Source organism: Antechinus flavipes, chromosome 2, assembly GCF_016432865.1.
Source record: "Antechinus flavipes isolate AdamAnt ecotype Samford, QLD, Australia chromosome 2, AdamAnt_v2, whole genome shotgun sequence".
Lineage (NCBI taxonomy): Eukaryota > Metazoa > Chordata > Mammalia > Dasyuromorphia > Dasyuridae > Antechinus > Antechinus flavipes.
Genome location: NC_067399.1, coordinates 342001794 through 342019956, shown reverse-complemented (window position 1 = coordinate 342019956; position 18163 = coordinate 342001794). Strand labels below are relative to the sequence as shown.

General features: G+C 36.6%; 1 protein-coding gene across 2 annotated transcripts in view; it reads right to left on the bottom strand.

Moving 5' to 3' along the window:
• The window catches only part of EXD2 (exonuclease 3'-5' domain containing 2), a 48508-nt gene extending 36375 nt beyond the window's left edge, over window positions 1-12133 (bottom strand). Inside the window, exons 1-2 of one of the 2 annotated variants that reach the window (XM_051977897.1) lie at window positions 11889-11983; window positions 1542-1882 (exon numbers count right to left, since the gene is read on the bottom strand). In XM_051977897.1, the coding sequence (XP_051833857.1) occupies window positions 1542-1871 (330 nt within the window). In that variant the 5' untranslated portion in view covers window positions 1872-1882; window positions 11889-11983. Of the gene's footprint in view, window positions 1-1541; window positions 1883-11888 lie in introns of both variants that reach the window. The other variant, XM_051977898.1, reaches the window with a different exon arrangement.
• Between the last annotated feature and the right edge of the window lie 6030 nt (window positions 12134-18163).

The window sequence follows — 18163 nt, the reverse complement described above, 5'->3', positions numbered from 1 at the left end:
ATCCCATTTTACCGCAATTTTTAATCTGAGGTTCCAGTCCATAGATACAGATTCTTCTCCAGCAGGGCTGAATGTGGTTGTCCCAACCCCATCAATCATTTGCCTGGGAGTCTTGCCATTGTCTGGAGTCATGCTAAGGAGGCAAACAGGGTAACCTGCTTCTAGCATCCTAGAGTTAATCCCCTGCACCATTACCAAACAGTAAACTGAGTCCTAACCCTCCCCAATGCTCATCCTCCTTTGCTTTTCCTTTCCATTGTACCTTCTGAGAACCCTCCTCTGCTTCAAAGCATCTAGAATGAGAGTCTGAATTCAAACTTGATTCTGCCATGTGACCTATATGACCTCAGAGAAGTAATTTAATCTCACTCTAAAATGAGGGGAGTAGATTAGATGACCTTCCAAAATCAATGATACTAGAGCCCTCTTTTTTCTATTCTTTCCATTTTCTCAAGAATCAGAAAACCTAGCTTTTTCCTGAAGACATTACCTTCATACACTCTTCATGCCTCCTAACATGCCAGGAAGAGTTGGTGCTCTTACTGTACTTCACTGTCACTTCTTCTGCTACCATCACTAACAGTCACTTCATCTCCTTGAAGTTCTCTATCCTATCCAATTCTACAGATCTTCAAATCACTTTCCCTTTTCCCCAGTAAGTTTTTTTTGTTGTTATTCAGTCCCTTCAACCATGTCTGACTTTCAGTAACCCCATTTTAGGTTTTCTTGGCAAAGATATGAAATGGTTTGTTATTTCCTTCTCTACTTCATTTTACAAATTATGAAAATGAGGCAAACAAGGTTAAAGTGACTTGCCCAGGGGGGACAAAAATAGTAAATCTCTCAGGCCAGATTTGATCAGTCTTTCTGACTCCAGGGCCAAAACTCTATATACTATACCACCTAGCTGCCCTAATTTGTTAACTGTTTTTTCCATTTCAAACTATGCCTAGTGAAATACCTAAGCCTCCTAGTTCTTCAATTTTCTCAATTCTTATTACCTCTTTCTCAAGTATACCTCAATCATATAAGCGTGATAATAAATGAAATACCCCTTCTCTGCTCACCACTAGCAGTTGAATTGGATTTACTTCAGATGCCAAGATTATTACTTATGGCTTTACAAAAACAAAAGTATGTGTTAGGTTTTTAAAGTAACAGTAAATAATCTCTGAATAAGCCCAAATGGCTCAACAAGAAATACAGTTATTTGAACATAGTGGGCACATAAATATTTAATGAATTAAATCTATTTTTGCTTTTTGCTTACTTCATAAGCTTGGTCATATTATGGATAGCTGACTTTTTTCAATAACTTGATTTCCTACTATATAAATTACAGTATCTATGTAAATGACTAGTAGTGATCCACTCTACTAAAAACCCATTTTCGTTTAAGACCAATATTAGTTTCTCTTTAATTTTATTCATCTACTCTCCAAAAAGATTATTTAGAAAGGAGATTGGGGTGGGGGTTGAAGGGTTTGGGGAGCTTTTTTTTTTTTTTTTTTTGGAGGGAAGGGAATTGCTTTATCACTTACCCACTCACAGTCAATTCCAAGGACTGGACATTGTTCCAATTCCCTCCTAAGTAAGGACTCAACTTCTTCCCATTCCTCTGTCTCAGACACAATCACCACCTTCTCTCCAAGCATCCTTTCCACTCGTGAGACATTAGGAATAACCAAGAGTGACAACAGTGGCTCTGTTCTCATTGGGGCCAATTCTTGGCTGTCAATTTCTTCCTGATGCTCTCTGGTGCAGCTGATTTTGCCCCTCCAGCGTTGGAAAACTTTCCATATGATCAGGCCTCCCACTGCTGTGCCCAAAAGGGTAGCCACTGTTGTAGCAACTATATTGTGTTTGAGCATCTTCCTTTTTCCTGTCACTCAAGAGAATATTTGGTTACTACCCCAAACTGCAAAACAAATGTAAAAAACAAAGAACAAAAATGATACCTATTTAAAGGAATTATTCCTACTAAGCTGGGCGTGAACATTTACAGCAAAATATTTCCTTTACATTTCCACACAAAGTTGAAGATAACTAGGGTCAGTATTAGACAATACTGTGAAGTAGTTAAAGTTGGTGGTCTTCTTTTCCCTTTCATATCCTAACATGAGTGGTATGCTCTCCTCCCCCTGCTCACCATTCACTCATTTCAATTACCCACTGACATTAAAACAAGAAATGTTATTATATCATAAGTTTCAAAGATGGAAGATGCTTTGGAGATCACCTAGTTCAATCTCATTTTGTAGATGAAAAAACTTAGTCTCAATGAAGTTAAGTGACTTGCCTCAATTCACATAGTGATAACTAGAAGGGCGAAGATTTTAACACATCACCTGACTCCAAACCCAGTGTTGTCACTACTTATCCATAAAAATTAAATGACATGATGTATATGAAAATATTTGATAACTATAAAGTTCCACATAAATTTTAAACCATCCACAACAACATTGATTGGCAGATCACTGCTAGGAGTCAATCGGATCACTACTAGGAGTGGGAGATGTGAGGAAGAATCACCTTGTAGCAAAAGAAAAGACAAACAATGAAATAACTGGAAAGCAGGCCACAGAAGAAGGGACAATCTCAACAAAGAAGCTTTAATCCTATTTTACCTAATTACTCTTGCTAAATGCTAAGCTTAGTAATTTCTACCTAGCAAAGGTATATGTGCTTCTAGCACCCTAGCTTCTAGTTAGTCTTAGTCCTATGCCCCCATTCTAGTTCTATTTCTGATTAATCAACCATTTATTACTATCTCAGACTATGTGAATGAAAGTTTGTATCCCTAATTAAATGGGATCATTTGGGGTCAGATGGGAAGATATAATGGGCTGGAACAAGGGAAAACATAGGAAGGAACCTATCTGTTGTCTTTGAAATTAAATTATTTTTCCTATAAAATCCTTCCTATAAAAAAGTAAATTTGAATATGACTATTTTAATATGAGGTGGTAGAGGATCAGAAAGGGAAATCTGGTGAATCCTTCATAGAGATAAAAAGGTCAAAAATTATTAATTTGACATCACAAAAGTAAGACTAAGCTCCCATGATCTCTGGCATAGATATATTCAAGAGAATAAAAAAATTCTAAGAAGATACTGTCAAAGAAAAGATAATGACAAATGTTAAAGGAAATGTGAGAAAACTGGGACTAATAATTACATTAATACATTGTTGGTGGAGTTGTGAACTGCTTCAACCATTCTGGAGAACAATTTGGAACTATGCCCAAAGGCTATAAAACTATGCATACCCTTTGATCCAGCAATGTTTCTACTGGGCTTGTATCCCAAAGAGATCACAAAGGAGGGAAAGGGACCCACATGTGCAAAAATGTTTGTGGCACCCCTTTTTGTAGTAGCAAGAAACTGGAAACTGATGGATGCCCATCAATGGGAGAATGGCTGAACAAGTTATGGTCTATGATTATTATGAAATATTATTGTACTATAAAAAAATGACCAGCAGGATGATTTCATAGAGGCCTGGAGAGACTTACACGAATTGATGTTAAGTGAAATGAGCAGAACCAGAAAATCATTTTCATGGCAATAGCAAGATTATTTGATGATCAATTCTAATGGACATGGCTCTTTTTTTTTTTCTTTACTGATAATAAATCATAGAGAAATTTACTTTAACACAGTTTTTGGTATACACATAATTTTACCATTTATTAAAGATAAAGAACATTTGCAAACTGAGATAGATGTGCTTATTTATTTATTCATTTTTAGCATTTATTTATTACATGAAAAATTTAAATCTTGGCAGAATGTTTGATGCTACAGGACACAGAAAATCTTCAATATTTTTCAGAGTTGATTAATATATAAATATTTTGCAACCCCCATATTGGGTCATGACTCATAATTTAATATTTTATTATAGCTTTTTATTTACAAGATATATGCATGGGTAATTTTTCAGCATTGATCCTTGCAAAACCTTCTGTTCCAACTTTTCCCCTCCTTCCTTCCAGTCCCTTCCCTAGATGGCAGATAGACATGTTAAAGTATATGTTAAATACAATATATGTATACATATCCATACAGTTATTTTGCTGCACAAGAAAAATCAGACTTAGAAATAAGGTAAAAATAACCTGAAAAGAAAATCAAAAAGGACACAGCTCTTTTCAACAATGGGTGATTCAGACCAATTCCAATGGTCTTGTGATGAAGAGAGCCATCTATACCCAGAGAGAGGACAGTGGGAAATGAATGTGGACTACAACATAGTATTTTCACTTTTTCTATTGTTGTTTGCTTGCATTCTGTTTTCTTTCTCATTTTTTTTTCCTTTTGGATCTGATTTTTCTTGTGGATATTTGTGGAAATTTGTATAGAGGAAATGCACATGTTTAACATATATTGGATCACTTGCCAACTGGGGGGAAGGCAAGAAAAAGAGGGAAAAAATTAGAACACAGGGTTTTGTAGGGGTGAATGTTGAAAATTATCCATGTATATATATCTTGAAAATAAAAAGCTATAATTTAAGAAAAAAAACAGAATTGCCAATAACTAACAATATGATATCATGTACGTTCACTCCATAGAAAGGGTGGAAAAGTAATCCAGGTTTATGCACAAATGGCTATAATCATTCTGCACTTGCCTTCTATTAGTAAATGTTATGATTATTATTGTTTAGGAAATGTTATGTGTTAACAGCATTATGGTGACTAATTTTTTTTTTTTTTTTAATAAATCGTAAGCATACCAGTTAGGGCTCAAAATAACAAAGGCAGTAAGAGTAAGGCTTTCCTTCCCCTTGACTTCTCAACAGTTACCTCTAGCACAGTATGATTGGTAGCCCACTTTAACAAATTCAGATCTTTCAGCATGAAACTAGGTTGAAGTGAATCCAACCATTCTGGAGAGCAACCTGGAATTATGCCCAAAAAATTATCAAATTGTGCATACCCTTTGATCCAGCAGTGTTTCTATTGGGCTTATATCCCAAAGAAATACTAAAGAAGGGAAAGGGACCTGTATGTGCCAAAATGTTTGTAGCAGCCCTATTTGTAGTGGCTAGAAACTGGAAAATGAATGGATGCCCATCAATTGGAGAATGGCTGGGTAAATTGTGGTATATGAATGTTATGGAATATTATTGTTCTGTAAGAAATGACCAGCAGGATGAATACAGAGAGGACTGGCGAGATTTACATGAACTGATGCTAAGTGAAATGAGCAGAACCAGGAGATCATTATACACTTCGACAATGATATCGTATGAGGACATATTTTGATGGAAGTGGATTTCTTTGACAAAGAGACCTAACTGAGTTTCAATTGATAAATGACGGACAAAAGCAGCTACACCCAAAGAAAGAACACTGTGAAACGAATGTGAACTATCTGCATTTTTGTTTTTCTTCCCGGGTTATTTATACCTTCTGAATCCAATTCTCCCTATGCAACAAGGGAACTGTTCGGTTCTGCAAACATATATTGTATCTAGGATATACTGCAACATATCCAACATATAAAGGACTGCTTGCCATCTAGGGGAGAGGGTGGAGGGAGGGAGGGGAAAAAAATTGGAACAGAAACGAGTGCAAAGGATAATGTTGTAAAAAAAAAAAAAATTACCCTGGCATGGATTCTGTTAATATAAAGTAATTATTAAATAAAAATTAAAAAAAAAAAAGAAAAGAAACCAGGTTGAAGTGAACAAGCCAAACTAGAGATTAAAAATAAGGCTGGGCCACACTTTTATGTAACTAAGAACCAAGAGTAATGGAAAACTCTTGAAAACAAAATTCTAATACCATAAAACAAATGATTATATGGAAATGAAGTAAGGGCCCTTCAACTAGGATATGGTTGAACAAAGTGTAATATGTGAATGAATATGCTAAACCATAAGAGAAAAAAACCATGAGCAATTCTCAAAAGGGAAAACTGGTACAGATTAATGAAAAGAGAAATGAGCAAAACTTTAAGAACATCATATAACATTAACAACAACACATAAAGGAAAACAGTGAATAACTATAAAGGCCAAACCAAATATCTAGAAGACTAAATAATAAACACATTTCCCATCTTTCAGTAAATATGGGAATAACTAACTACATATACAGAAATGTTGCATATCTTATGTTTGCTGCAGCAACTGGTTTGTTTAATTATTCTTTGTTATGAGGGAAGATTCAATGGAAAGTATAATGGCAAATGTTGATTGCATAAAAATAAAAGCCAACAGTAAAATTTAAGGAGCAAGGAACTCATTAATCAACTTAAATTTAAAAAACCCATATAGAAGATAGAAAGATAAGCAGATAGTGAATGGATGAAGAATACAAAAAAGTAGCATGGATTTATTAGGAAAATGTCAGGAGGGCTACAATCTGGGATAAATTTGAATTATGAATGCCTGAAGGATGAAACTCAAAATAAGAGAGATGATCTGAATAATATAAATCAACCAGTATTTATTAAGTACCTATCCTGTGTTAGGCACTGTACTAAATGCTAGAAAATCTAGATCTGACTTCAAAGAGCTCAAGTAACTAGATTCACATGCCAAAAAACACTAATAATAACAACAATAATAATAATACTAAAACCACTAAAAGAAGTGGAGAACATAATTGCTGAGCCAAAGTCAGAATGAAAGTAAGGCCCCAGGCCTGGAAATGTACATATATTGAATTACTTGCCATCTAAAGGAGGAGGTTGGTAGAAGGGAAGGAGAAAAAAATTTGGAACACAGGATTTTGCAAGTTTTGCAAAAACCATATGTGTTTGTTTTGAAAATAAAAAGTTTACAAAAAAAGAAATTTCATTCAAGATTTGAAGACATTCATTGGAAGCTTTGAAAACTGGTACCTGCTTGTGGAAAAAGCCTCTCACAAGAGGAGAGAATTTCTCTATCTTCTCTTTCATCATCAACAAAGTCACTTTGAATCAGAGATACTACAGCTTTAAAAAATATTATATCCATCAGAGAAGAGAAATAGATATTCTAGCCTAGCAGGGGTCCTCAAACTTTTTAAATAAGGGGCCAATTCACTGTCCCTCGGACTGTTGGAGGGCCAGACTATAGTAAAAACAAAAACTTTGTTTTGTGGGCCTTTAAATAAAGAAACTTCATAGCCCTGGGTGAGGGGGATAAATGTCCTCAGCTGCTGCATCTGGCCCTCGGGCCGTAGTTTGAAGAGCCCTAGACCCTTAGGCTATAATGATTCTCTCTTAATGTTTGATGGTATAAAGGTCTTTATCCATCTTAGACATCATTAGAATATCAGGAGCCTCTCCATTACTTCCCATTATGTCATCCTAGGTGCCTCCCTCCATTATGTCATTGTTTTTGTTACCCTATAAAAGAATCTTGTATCTGACATTTACTGCTGGATTCTTTCAGACGATAGTCTCATTCAGCTCTGGGACCAAACCATGGATCTATTTGGTCCCAGTAAATCTCTCCCATTTAAATAAAATATTAAATTGTTCTCTAATCTCTATCTTGCTCAGTTTCTCTGGCATTACAACCCAAAAACTTAGATTGATAACAGAGATTTATTACAGGAATTGGGAAGGTTAGAAATCCTGACAGAGAGGCATAAAGTCTGGTTAGGGAAACAGTTAAGGATAAAGAGAAGATAACACTGGAAAAGAGTATTATCAAGTGGGCAGAGGCTCCTTGGCATAGCATGGCATAGCCTTGCATGGCATAGCATGGTATATTTGGAACCTCTGCAAAGATAGGATTTAAGATTGGCTCTTTTATAATAGAAGCTTTGCCTACAAGCTAAAGAGGGCTCATGGGTGGAGTCCCAAGTTGGTTCATCTACTGGATGGATTTCAGCTTTTGGAATTTGAATAGAATTCATTGAGTTTCTTCAGTTCAATAGGATTGGAATTCCTTTTGCTAGATAACAGAATGAAACTGTCTTGTTTGCTTTCCCTGGCAGGGTCCCTCACTGAGGAAGAGTTGAAGGAGATTTTCTTCTTCAAGGATTTTTTTAAGTTTCAGGGTCCCTTCTTCCAACTCACTTCATTTCCTTTTCTGACAGGATTACTAGAATAAGGGAAGTGACAAATAGAGTACACCTAGATTTCAGCAAGGTGTTCACAAACGTATTTTATACTATTCTTGTGGTCATTTCTCAGCCTAGCTGCTCATTTACCACCTCTCTCACTGGAAAGTAACAGCCTCTCAGTTTGCCTCTCCATCTTAAGTCTCTCCTCTCATCTATTTCCCTCACAATTTTTGTTATTGATTTTCTTAAAATACAGTTCTGAATTCAACAAACTCCTTGTGGCTCTATATAACCCACAGGATTTAGTATCAATTCCACTGTTTACCCCTTAAAGTCCTTCATAATCTGGCCCAAAACTACCCTTCTCGTTTTACTACCTATCACCCTTACACATCCTCTTTATACAACCTACAATCCAACCACACTAGCCTTCTTAATATTTTTCACACAAGATGTTTCATCTTTCCATCTCTTATGCCTTTAAACAGGTTGGAATACATTCCTTCCTCATTTCTGCCTCTAAGAATCTCTGGTTACCTTTAAGGCTCAACTAGAACAACAACCTCAGCAGGTCTTTCTAGATCTATATATGCACATGTTGTTTCTCGTGGCTAAATGGTAAATTCCTCGAAGAAAAATGTTTCATTTTTGTCTTTATCTCTAGCACTATGCCTGTTAAGATAGAGGGCATTCAATAAATTTTTGCTAGATTGACATTTTCCCCCTCCTGCTCATTTCAAGCAGAAGTTGTTTTCAGACTTTGTTTTTATTATTTGCATATATTTATTTTACCCTGTGCCTCGAATTTGGTTGGTATTTTAAAATCAGTATCTATTGATTAAGATCACTAACATCTTTGTTCTAAAGAAATTTTCAAAGGGAGGTGGGGAAGACGAAAGGGCTCTGGGAAAGGGCAGTAACATCAGAAGGGGACATCGATAAATATTTTTTTCAAAAAATTTATATAAACACCTGCATGCAATGATAAAGAATGAGGAAAACAGAGTCACAAAATATTGGTGAAAAATCATAGGATGACTATCCACCTCTTGAGGTTATATGTTCAAGCCTAAGAAGGAAATGTGTGGGAAACATCCCAAATTGGACAATGTGGGAATTTGTTTTGCTTGACTCTGATTATTTTTTTAAATGGTTGGGTTTTTTCTCCTTTTTTTCTTTATAATAAGGATGGATGGGAGACAGAAAATAAATGCTTGTTAACTGAAAAAATTGGGAAAATTTAGTCACTGTGAAGAAGGGATTACAAAACTCTCTAAAATTCCTTGAAGGACAGATTCTCCTTGAATCCTGGCCTTTGTAAAAGATCCTGAGAGGTGGATACCACCCCCATTGATAACTCTCATTACTGATTGAGCTTCCTATTGAACTAAAGAGACTCATTCAATTCTATTCAAATTCAGCTCAAGCTGGACCCAGCCCCATCAAGAGCAACCCCCAGCTTGTAGCCAAAGCTTATAATAGAGACAATGTAAAACCCTCTCTTTGCAGAGGTCCTAACATACCATGCCACGCTATGCCAAGGAAACCTCTGCCCAATGGGATAATATTCTCTTTCAGCGCTATCCTCTCTTTATCTCCTTCACCTACTTCCCTAACTAGATTTTATGCCTCTCTGTCAGGATTTCTCTATGCCTCTCTGTCGAGATTTCTCTAAACTTTACTTCTCTGTCAGATTTTGCCACTAAGGATTTCAGCTGTTAGCAAAGGCTGACTTCCCAATGCCAATGATAAACCTCTTTTATCAATCTAGCTTTTTAGGGTTTGTAAATTCCTTTATGAAGAATCTCTGCAGACCAGAAGATCATTATAGACTTCAACAACAATACTATATGATGATCAATTCTGGTGGAGGTGGCTCTCTCCAACAATGAGATGAACCAAATCAGTTCCAATAGAACAGTAATGAACTGAACCAGCTACACCAGTGAAAGAACTCTAGGAGAAGACTATGAACAACTACATAGAATTGCCAATCCCTCTATTTTTGTCCATCTGCATTTTTTATTTCCTTCACAGGCTAATCGTACATTATTTCAAAGTCCGATTCTTTTTGTACAGCAAAATAACTGTTTGGACATGTATACATATGTTGTATTTAACTTTTATTTTAACATTTAACATGTATTGGTCAACCTGCCATCTGGGAGAAGGGGTGGGGAGAGGGGAAAAGTTGGAACAAAAGGTTTTGCAATTGTCAATGCTGAAAAATTACCCATGCATATATCTTGTAAATAAAAAGCTATTAAAAAAAAAAAAAAAAAAGAATTTCTATGCCGCCAGAAGGGGGTTCCAAAAACTCCCTACTCATGTACTGAATCCCAAGGGGATATAGGGAAGCTTAACTTCTCCATTTGGTTCCCTGAATCCCGAACCTGCCACTAGACGTTATTTAACTCCTTGACCACCAGACACCCTAATCTCATCATTTGGTTCCCTGACAACCCTAAATCTAGGCTTCATATTTTGGTTCTTGGAACCCCAAAACCTAAACCTCCTCAACAGGATCACAGATTTAGGACTAGAAGAGACATGGAATTGTCATTTTACAGCTGAAGAAAATGAGACTTAAAGAATGATGAACCCAAGATCACATAATCTTTGGAATACTAGAATTGGGATTTGAACTCCTTAATCCTAAATCTTTGTCTTTTCACTGTGTTCAAATCCCAATATATTAAACATCTACTAAGTCCCAGTCCATAAAGGAGTTAACAGTCTATTGGAATTTTCTGTCATTTTCCAAACTATTTGAAAAATAAATAGAAATCATGGATAAAATGTCCACTTTTCCACCCCATGAAAACATAGCATAAATATGTACGGGATGCCAACGTGGAGAAATGGGTACGTAGCCAGTTCTCCTTCCCAGGGACAAAGAAGAGAGGAAGATTTAAAATAAACAACAACATCGAATCTGGGCTAGTATGGCAAATTGGAATGCTGCCGAGATAGAACTCATTAATCAGGTCAAGAACTGGAGGAAGTCATTAAGATCCAGGAGAATCAGGAAATATAGATGGTGTGTGAATGAGGGGCATAAAGGAATGGAGAGGTCTGGAACACGGATTTTTGAGAGCATCTGAAGTGTGGATAGGTATTTGAACACTCAGCTTCCCTCCCCGGATTGAAGGGGAGGGAAGGGGAGGGGGGTAAAAAAGCAAAAATAAAAACCCGAGCTTCAGAAGAAATAGATGGAAATAATAAGTAGCACATGTGGGGGGGGGGGGAGGAGGGTGCAGTGAGATAGAGAAGGGCACATCTCTGGAACAAGACTCCCCGAGATCCTCCCAGGGGGAGAAGACCTGATCTCAGGCAGGTCTAGACGCCTCCAGATGTCCGAGTACCCAGCGTCTCTCCCCAAGCGGGAGGGGAAGGGGGATTAGGGAAGACGGGGGAAGGTAGGATTAGAACAGAAAGAAAAGGGGGAACCAAGAGATTCGGAAGACGTTTCTTGGTCAATATATGAGTGAGGAATGCAAGGAAATAGAGGGGACACACCTCTGGAAAAGGACTCCCAGAGTGCCAGGCGGGTAGGGATAACTCCAGGTGTTCGTGGAGCCCGCCTCCGTCCCGGTGAGTGGGGCAGGGCGCAGAGGTCCTAAGAACGTCCGAGGTAGGCGAAGTCTCCCAGAGGAGCTGATGTAAGGGGGTGGGGCGGCACGCATAGAGGGGAGGTTTAGGAAGCCGCGGAGGGAGTTGAGGGTGGGGCGGTTCCGCCCCTAGCGGAGGTCAGCCCTCTCAAAGGGCGGACCGGGCCTCCTTCTAGGCGAGCAGCCCGTAGTCCTCCCATCTTCTGTCTCCTCCCACATAGCGGGCTTCTGGCAGCGCGGGATCCAGAACTAAATCACTTACCGGTAGGGAGCTCACTGGGACTTCAGACAGACTTGTGGCGGAACAGCTGGAACCTCTGTCTCCGCGTGTCTCCCCCGACATCCGCTTTGGCTGGAACCACTTCCGCTGGCCGACTTCGGGAGATAAGTGCAACTACGCAGGCGGTCCTTATGGCGCATCTTCCGTGCGTGTGGGAGGCGCCATGTTGTACGGCAACGCTCCCCTGCCCTGTAATCCAGTCTCGTTACCCTGCATACGGGAAGGATTTAAAGTACAAATGCAAAGATTTTTCTGACGTGGGCTTTCTTTTTAGGGAGAAGACATTTGAAAACATTGCAAATAATATTTGAGAACTAGTTTATGATCCTAACTTTTTCATATAGATATATAAACTTAGAGGTCGAAATATAGACGATTGAGAAACATGAATTTAGCATTAAAAATAGTGAGTTTAAAATATCTATAGAACAACAGCTAGAAATGGGACAATAGGAGTCATTGATCATTGAATCCATGAGAGTTAATGGGATCACCAAGTAAAATAGAGAAAAGACGATCTATGACAAAGCACACATTGTGACCTGGATGTAGATGTAGAAAAAAGGAAACTTGGAAAGAACAGTTGGAAGAGAACCAAAAAAGAGTTGTGTTATAAAAATTTGGAGGAGAGTATTAAGACAATGATTAGGCAGTATCAACAGCTGTGGTGAAGTCAAGAAGAATGAAGACTGAAATTAATAATTAAGAAATCATTAGTAAATTTAAGGAAGACAGTTCTAAAAGCTGAGGTCATAAGACAGATAATGGAAAATTAAGAAGGGATTGAGAGTTAAGGAAATAGAAGTGATTATTATAATTGGCCTTCTCAAGTTTGTCCCAAAAGTCAAGAGAAAGGGAGGGGGTAATACTCAAGATGGATAGATCAAACGAAGGTTTTTTTGAGGGTGGGAAAGATAGAGGCACTTTTGTGGGAAGTAGAGAAGCAGTCAGTAGACAAGAAAAAATTGAGTTTAATGGGGGGAGGGTGATACAGGAAGCAGGCGTCTGGAGATGAAATGGAATGGAATCCCTTATGCATGTTAACTTTGGCAAATAGCAGGGCCACCTCTTCGTTCCAGATGGAATTGCATGAGGAGGTAATGGCAGAAGGCATCTGAACTATGTGAGAGTTACCTATGTAATTAATTAGGTAACTAATTAATTAGGGAGTTTCCTAGACCCAGTGAGGGGCCAGTTGAGATAATGTAACATAAATTTCTAATAGATTCAATCATTAGTTTCTTGATTTTTCTTGGATCAAGAAGGGAGAAACTTGGCTGAATTGTTCTGGCCTGGCTTGTTTCTCCACAGCTAGAAGCTCCACTTAACCTCTGTGAAAAATTGGATGGGATTTAGGCAGCAGATTGGAGAGGTCTTCCTTATGGGAAAAATTTATTCAGTACTAATCATTTTTGCCACTCATCATGTCTTCTGGAAATAATGATGAGTACCGAAATACCACTGTATTTAGCAACATATTTAGGGGAGTAGCAGTAGGTAGTAGAACTAATCCAAGGCTTTTCCAAGATTGGTAATATAATAGGGAAAGAAAGTATTCTAGAGAAGAGGAGGGTGTGAAGTTGAATTAATCTACCAAAGGGCCAAGATGAGGAACGAATGATAAGAGTAGCTGATATAGGAGTAATGGCCTGAGAGATAACTGAAGGTTTGAGGGATTGGAAGTCCTAGTCTAGACTAAGAATAGGGTTTAGTTTTGGAAGGCGAAACAAGAGGTGGAATAACAACTGATTGTGAGGAGCAAAGCCAAGATGGTGGAGTAAAGATAAGGACTCCAAACAACTTCAAAATAATGACTCAAAACAAATTCTGGAGCAATAGGACTTAAAAAAGGATGAGGTGAAACAATTTTGCAGCCTAGGAGAATTTGAAGTCATCAGGGTGCTGGTTGAGTACAGCAAAAATTATGCATACAAGGGTATTAGCTGCAGATTTTAGAGGGAGTATGTCAGTGGCAGCAGCAACAACTTGAGGGCTCTCAACCCGTAGATTGTAAAAGGATCAGAAGGAGTTGACAAGGAGCCTTTTGCTGGCACTGGGTTTTATTTAAAACTGACTCTGTTTTATTGCCTATATTAAGTTGGGACAAAATTCCAGGGTGAGGAAGAGCACTAGTATATTAGAGTATGTCACTGTAGGAAAGCAGGGTCCCTGGTCATACTTCCAGGGCAAAAAAGAATGCTTGTGGTTGATCATAGAACAGAGTACAGGCCAAGAGACAAACAACCACACCTCTCCTGAGATCCTACTACACCAGAAGAACAGAAAAGTAACAGACCCACAGAACTAGCTCTGAAAGCAGCAACACAAAAAACTAGAAGATTGGGGAAATGAGCAAATAACAACAAAGAATCTGATCATAGAAAGTTACTATGATGACAGAGAAAATCAAAACACGAACCCAGAAGAAAACAACAAAGTCAAAACTACTATATCCAAAACCGCAAAGAAAAACATGAATTGATCTCAAAACCCAAAGAATTCCTGAAAGAAGTCAAAAAAGATTTAAAAAGTCAAATAAGAGAAGTTGAGGGAAAATTAGGGAAAGAAATGAGAACAATATAAGAAAGTTATGAAAAAAAGAGTCAATAAAAACCATTACATCGAATTCCCAATTCCTATATTTTTGCCCGCCTGCATTTTTGATTTCCTTCACAGACTAACTGTACAATATTTCAGAGTCCAATTCTTTTTGTACAGCAAAATAATGGTTTAGACATGTATACTTATTTTGTATTTAATTTATACTCTAATATATTTAATATGTATTGGTCATCCTGCCATCTAGAGGAGGGGGTAAGGAAAGGAGGGGAAAAATTGAAACAAAAGGTTTGGCAATTTTCAATCCTGTAAAATTACCCATGCATATAACTTGTAAATAAAACGCTATTAAAAAGAAAAAAAGAAAAAAAAAAAGAAAAAAGAGTCAAAACACTTGGTAAAGGAGACCCCCCCCCCAAAAAAAAAATAACTGAAAAAAATAACCTTCAAAAAACAGAAAATATGCAAATGGCAAAAAAAAAAAAAAAAAAAGACACAAAAATCCATTGAAGAGAACTTAAAAAGCAGGATTGGCCAACTAGAAAAGATACAAAAGCTCACTGAATAAAATTATTCTTTAAAAATTAGAGTTGTTTCTTTTTGATTGCTTGCAAGTGGAGGCTTATCACTCCAGGACATATCAAGAAACAATAAAATAAAGTTAGAAGATTGAAAAAAAAAATAGAAGAAAATATGAAATATACTACTGGGAAAGCAACTGACCTGGAAAAATAGATCCAGGATAAATAATTTAAAAACTATTGGAATATCTGAAAGCCATGATCCAAAAAAGAGCCTAGACATCATGTTTCACGAAATTATGATATTTGGGAATCTACCTGCCAAGGCCAAGTCAGGAACTATATGAACACAACTAAAAAACACTTTCTACACAAATAAAGTCAGATCTAATTAATTGAAAAATGTCAAGTGCTCATGGATAGGCTGAGCAGATACAATAAAAATGACAATACTCCCTAAATTAATCTACTTATTCAGTGTTATACCAATCAAACTTCCAAGAAATTATTTTATAGATTTAGAAAAGATAATAACAAAGTTCATCTAGAAGAACAAAAAGTCAAGAATTTCAAGGGAATTAATAAAAAAATAAAAATGAAGGTGACCTAGCTGTACCAGATCTAAAACTATATTATAAAGCAGTGGTTATCAAAATCATTTGGTACTAGCTAAGAAATAGAGTATTCAATTAGTGGAATAAATTAGGTTCACAGGACAAAAGTCAATGACTATAGTAATCTAGTGTTTGACAAACCCAAAGACCCCAGCTTTGGGGATAAGAACTCACTATTTGACAAAAACTACTGGGAAAATGGAAATTAGTATGACAGAAACTAGCTTTACACCCTATACCAAGATAAGGTTGAAATGGGTTCATGATTTAGACATAAAGAGTGATATTATAAGCAAATTGGAAAAACAAAGGATATTTTACCTCTCAGTTCTGTGGAGAAGGAAGAAATCTATGGCCAAAGAAGAACTGGAGTTCGTTATTGAGCCCAAAATAGATAATTTTGATGATATTACGTTAAAAAGTTTTTGTACAAACAAATCCAATGCAGACAAGATTAGAAGGGAAGCAATAAACTGGGAAAAAATATTTATATTAAAGGCTTCATTTCTAAAATATATGGAGAATTGACTCAAATTTATAAGGATTCAAACCATTCTCCAATTGATAAATGATCAAAGGATACAAACAGGCAATTTTCAGATGAAGAAATTGAAACTATTTCTAGTCATATGAAAAGGTGCTCTAAATCACTATTGATCAAAGAAATGCAAATTAAGACAACTTACACACCTCTCAAATTGGCTAAGAAGACAGAAAAGATAAAGATGAATATTAGAGGGAACACTAATACATTGTTGGTGGAACTGATCCAACCATTTTGATAGCCTAAAGGGCTATACCCTTTGATCCAAGAGATCATAAAGGAAGGAAAGTGACCCACATGTGCAAAAATGTTTGTGGCAGCCCTTTTTGTAGTGGCAAGAAACTTAGAGCTGAATGGATGCCCATCAGTTGGAGAATGGCTGAATAAGTTATGATATATGAATGTTATAGAATTTTATTGTTCTGTAAGAAATGATTAGGAGGATGATTTCAGAGAGGCCTGGAGAGATGTACACATACTGATGCTAAGTGAAAAGAGCAGAACCAGGAGATCATTGTACATGGCAACAAGAAGATTATATAATGATCAAAACTGATAGACTTGGCTCTTTTCAACAATGAGATGATTCAGGCCAGTTCTAACAATCTTGCACAGAAAGAAGACCGTGGGAACTGAATGTGAATCATAACATTTTCACTCTTTTTATTGTTTGTTTGCATTTTGATTTTTTTCCTTTTTGATCTAATTTTTCTTGTTCAGCAAGATAATTGTATAAATATGTATACATATATTGGATTTAACAGATATTTTTAACATGTTTAACATGTTTAACATTGCCATCCAGGGGAAATTTGGAACACAAAATTTTGCTAGGATCAATGTTGAAAAATTATCCATTCATATGTTGCGAAAATAAAAAGCTTTAATAAAAATTTTTAAAAATAAATTATAAAGAAATTTTATTTTTCTAGAACCAAAGATAAAATAGAAATTTAAAGAATCCAACAATCAACTCCTGAAAGAGATCCCAAATGAAAATTCCCAGGAATTTTACAGTTAAATTCCAGAGCTTACAGGTGAAGGAGAAAATATTGCAAGCAGCCAGAAAGAAACAATTCAAGTATAGTGGAGCCACAATCAGAATAACCTAAGATTTAGCAGCTTCTATATTAAAGGATTGGAGGACTTGGAATATGATATTCCAGAGGGCAAAGGATCAATCAAAAATCATTTACCCAGCAAGATTGAGTATGATCCTTCAGGGGAAAAAATAGATATATAATAAAATTGAGGCCTTTCAAGCATTCCTGATAAAAATGACCAGCACTAAATAGAAAATCAAATATGAGACTGAAGAGAAGCATAAAAAGATAAATAGGAAAGAAAAATCATAAGAGACTTAATAAGGTAATAGTACTTACATTCCTACATGAAAAGATATTACTTGTAATCTAAGAACTTTATCAGTATTACAGCTGTTAGTAGGAGTCTGCATAGAGGGCATAGAAATGAGTTGACTATGATGGAATAATATGCAAAAATTCATGAATGATTTTGATAAGATGATAGTTAAAAAAAGATAAAGTTAAAGAGTGAAGAGAGAAGAAAGGTGAGAGAAAGGCAAGGGAGAGGTAGAATGGGATAAATTATCTCACATAGAAAAGACACAAAAGAATTTTTGCAGTGAAAAGGAGGATAGGGAGGGTGGCAGAAAATTCTTGAACCTTACTATTATAAGAATTAGTCCAAAAAAGGAATAACATAATCACCCAATTGGATATAGAAACCTATCTTATTCTACATGGAAGGATAAGAAAAAGAGGAAGGGGCTGAGAGAAGTGAAGGTGGATTGGGAGAAGCGTTTAACAGAGAGTCTGTTGAAGAGAGTCAGGGTGAAAGGAGAGAGAAGGATAATTGGCAGGGGGTGGGTGGGGTGGGGAGATGAGGAAGAACAAAATGGAAGGAGATAAATTAATCGTAACTGTGAAAAAAGTTTACAGCAAGTTTCTCAATAAACGCTTCATTTCTCAAATAAATAGAAAACTGAGGTAAATTCAT